The sequence below is a fragment of the Montipora foliosa genome, unplaced genomic scaffold, assembly GCF_036669935.1.
Source record: "Montipora foliosa isolate CH-2021 unplaced genomic scaffold, ASM3666993v2 scaffold_483, whole genome shotgun sequence".
In the NCBI taxonomy this organism is placed as follows: domain Eukaryota; kingdom Metazoa; phylum Cnidaria; class Anthozoa; order Scleractinia; family Acroporidae; genus Montipora; species Montipora foliosa.
The window spans coordinates 130,001-133,324 of record NW_027179793.1 but is presented as its reverse complement, the minus strand read 5'-3'; the positions used below and the strand labels follow the sequence as shown (position 1 = coordinate 133,324).

Genomic DNA, 3,324 nt, shown 5'->3' with positions numbered 1-3,324 from the left:
TCATCACTACATAGACGTCGAAGTCTAAGAAATTGAGAATAAGGAATGGAGTTCTTGACATGTGATGGATGTGACGATGAATACAACAAATAACTGTGTGAATCTGTAGTTTTGTAGTGCACACTAGTACATAGCACGTTGCCTCTAATAGAAACTTTGATATCTAGGAAAGGCAATGAAGTTTCCGAAATTTCCCAGGTATATTTAAGAGCCGGATGAAAAGAGTTGACGGAGGTTATACATTGATCGAGTTCTTCTCTGCTGGATGAAATAGCGCCGATGCAGTCGTCGATGTAGCGGCCATAGAGTTCAGGTTTGGGGCCGTTGTACTGATAAAAAAATTGGTGTTCAACATATCCTACAAAAAGATTGGCATAGCTAGGTCCCATTCTTGTGCCCATCGCTACACCATTAATTTGTTTGTAATAGTTGCCGGCGAATGAAAAACCGTTTTACACGTGTTACAAACCAAATTTTTGTATACTACTTCCCCACCGACGCAGCGCCACAGTTTCTTTAGAAACTAACCCTCCTTACAGAGTTTAGTGCTACTTGGAAAAATTATTGTCTCATCCATTTTGAATTTCAGGGGTGTAGAGAAAGATGACTCTGAATTTATAGACATCAGCTTTGGAGGGTTTTGGCTTAAAACCTCGCTGCGCAAGGCGTTTTATCAGGCTGGATTTGCCAAACACTATGGTAATAGTGACCTCAAGCTTCTCCCATGTCCGCTTGGAACCTTTGTTAATATTTCTAACACCAGTTCTCGGTGCATAGACTGCCCAGCAGGTAAGCTTGGATATGTATCACGCATTAAATTAGCTTATTCATAGATTAATTTCCATGTGGTTAGTGTGTTAAAAAAACATTACAAAAATCAACTACGAACAACCGATTTAATTAATGTGCGAGAGTTGTGCCTTGCATGTACAATGTATAATCATGAATTTAATATTAATTGTATCGAAGTTCCCAAACGAGAAGTTACTAATGAGCGTGTTTAAAACATTCAGTCATGACCTTAAAATTCGCTTGATTAATGGTGCACTACTAAGTTCCCCGTACGATTAATGATTATCCCCATTTTCCCTCGGGTCTGATCTTATGCTTGATACTGTTTGTGTGGGGACTGGGTTACTGTAACCTGTATACTCATGATTTCAAGAAGCCATCAATTGATCCTCACTCTCCTGATGGGCTTCCCTGTTCTGAGTAACAGACCCCGTGTAGAAACTCTACATGGCACTCCAATCTTAACAACTTTATCCACTTGCTCAAATCATCAGCCACGGTGGTACACTTACATTACTATTATTATTACTATGTCCAATATTAAAACCACAGATCTGACATAAGAATCTGGGATGTCTCGCTTGGAAGCAGGCGACAACCAGTACCCAAGGGTTTCAAGAAGTGCCGACTCTCGTGTCTTATAAAGACCACTTTCATCAGGATACGTGCCGTACCCAACAATGCACATTCCATAAATGGGCGAGTCCGCACTTTTATTCATATGATACTCGTTGTAAGTACACAAATCAGTGCCTTAGTGCAACCCATCGGGTCACCTTTCCTTAGCCACTGCCAAGATTTGACAAGATCCGCCTCCTCCATTTACTTGAGATATTGACAATGTAAGAGCCTTTATTTCTGCCCGGTTTGCTCCCTTTTAAACTGCTCCGGCTCTACAACGTCATTAAGTTTAAAATGTCCGTGAACCTTCACCATTTCAAGCATCTCTTCAGTGCTTATATTTATATACCAAGCAAGACTATTTTCTTCAGCCCTAACACAGCTCTCAACACTTGCATAAGTCCTTTCCACCTTCCTTCCTGCTTACAAACAGCCTTAGGGTTCAATTCTTTGTTCATAGTCATCAACTTGCGTGTGCGCTGATCCAAGCTCTTCAGTTTGTTATTTCTTCGTGCAATAGTACCACCACCGTACCTAATAAGTGACGTTGCCTAATTGTTGATCGCTTTGATCTTATTGAGACCATTATGTTTGGAATGAAGCACAAGGCGATTTCTTCTCAAATACTCTTTTCGAAAAGCTTCTTTGGTCCTATCTTCCATGATCTTGTTATATTCAACAGTTCCCATGTATTTATAGCTTTCTTCATCTATCTCCTTGACAACCTGCCCATCACTTAACTTAATTCCTTCTCTTTTAACACACAACACTTCATGATCCCATAGTCCAAGTCAATGTCCTTAATAATTGCATGGACCAAGAGAAAATTAGGGGACAGAGAGGGAAGCTCCCGGTCCAGCCCTTGGGATATGTCATGTCCACGAAAGTTATTTTTAGACGAGCGGAAGTCTTCCGAGACGTCCGCATGCTGGCCTACCTCTGTCCGATGCTTGAAAGAAAATAAATATTCATCAGCCTTCCACGTGTGCCGTCATTTTCTCTTGTCACTAAGAACCTAAGAGCGAGGCAAGACTGCATGCGGACGTCTCGGAAGACAGACTTCCCCTAGAACAAAGACGTCCGCTCGTCTAAAAATAACTTTCGTGGACATGACATATCCCGGCCAACGCCCTGAGCCTCCGTCTCTGTCCCCTCATTTTCTCTTGCATGGACTGTTGACAGGAGGTTATCCGTAAACACTTTGATGTTCCCAATTGTGTACCTTGCCTTCACTGGCTCAAGGACTCTAAACAATGAAATTATGCATTTTTTGCTATTATTATTATTATTATTATTATTATTATTATTATTATTACTATTATTATCTCTTTTATCACAGTCTTTGCTGGTGTTTTTGTGTGCGTCAGCCAGGCCCAAACCATGCACCTGGGGCATCAGTCATGCAAGTCAATTATTTTGGTTCATAAACTAAGGACCTTTCTGAGGATTCGCGCAGATCCCAGCATGCAGATATTTTGAATCTCTGTCACAGTTGCTCTCTCTGATACTTTCCTCATGTTTTCTACCACCCCCTTCTTTACTGTACCAAGTGCACGAACAACCACAGGGATCACTGCGGTTTTCATTTGCCACATTCCTTGTATTTCTAGCTCAAGGTCTTTGTACTTGTACTTGCTTTTCGACCTCCTTCAGTTCGATGTTTCTATCTGATGGGACAGTCATGTCAATCAGGTTCCAAGGGGAACGCACTGAATCTTTGACGATGATGTCTGGTCTATTTGCTGTTATAGTTCTATCAGTATTGATTGGCATGTCCCACATGATGGTGATGTTGTTGTCTTTATTGTGCGCCACAGTCTCTGGCTCCTGTTGGTACCATTTGTCTGTTATCTTGATATCATGATCTTTACGGATGCTCCAATGCAGATATGCTGCAGCATTATTGTGCCT

General features: G+C 41.3%; 1 protein-coding gene across 1 annotated transcript in view; it reads right to left on the bottom strand.

The window, feature by feature from the left end:
• Positions 1-3,024: 3,024 nt before the first annotated feature.
• Positions 3,025-3,324, bottom strand: part of LOC137989972 (uncharacterized) — a 1,167-nt gene continuing 867 nt past the window's right edge. Inside the window, exon 1 of the mRNA XM_068835535.1 lies at positions 3,025-3,324. This exon is cut by the window's right edge and continues 867 nt beyond it. Within this exon, the coding sequence (XP_068691636.1) occupies positions 3,025-3,324 (300 nt within the window).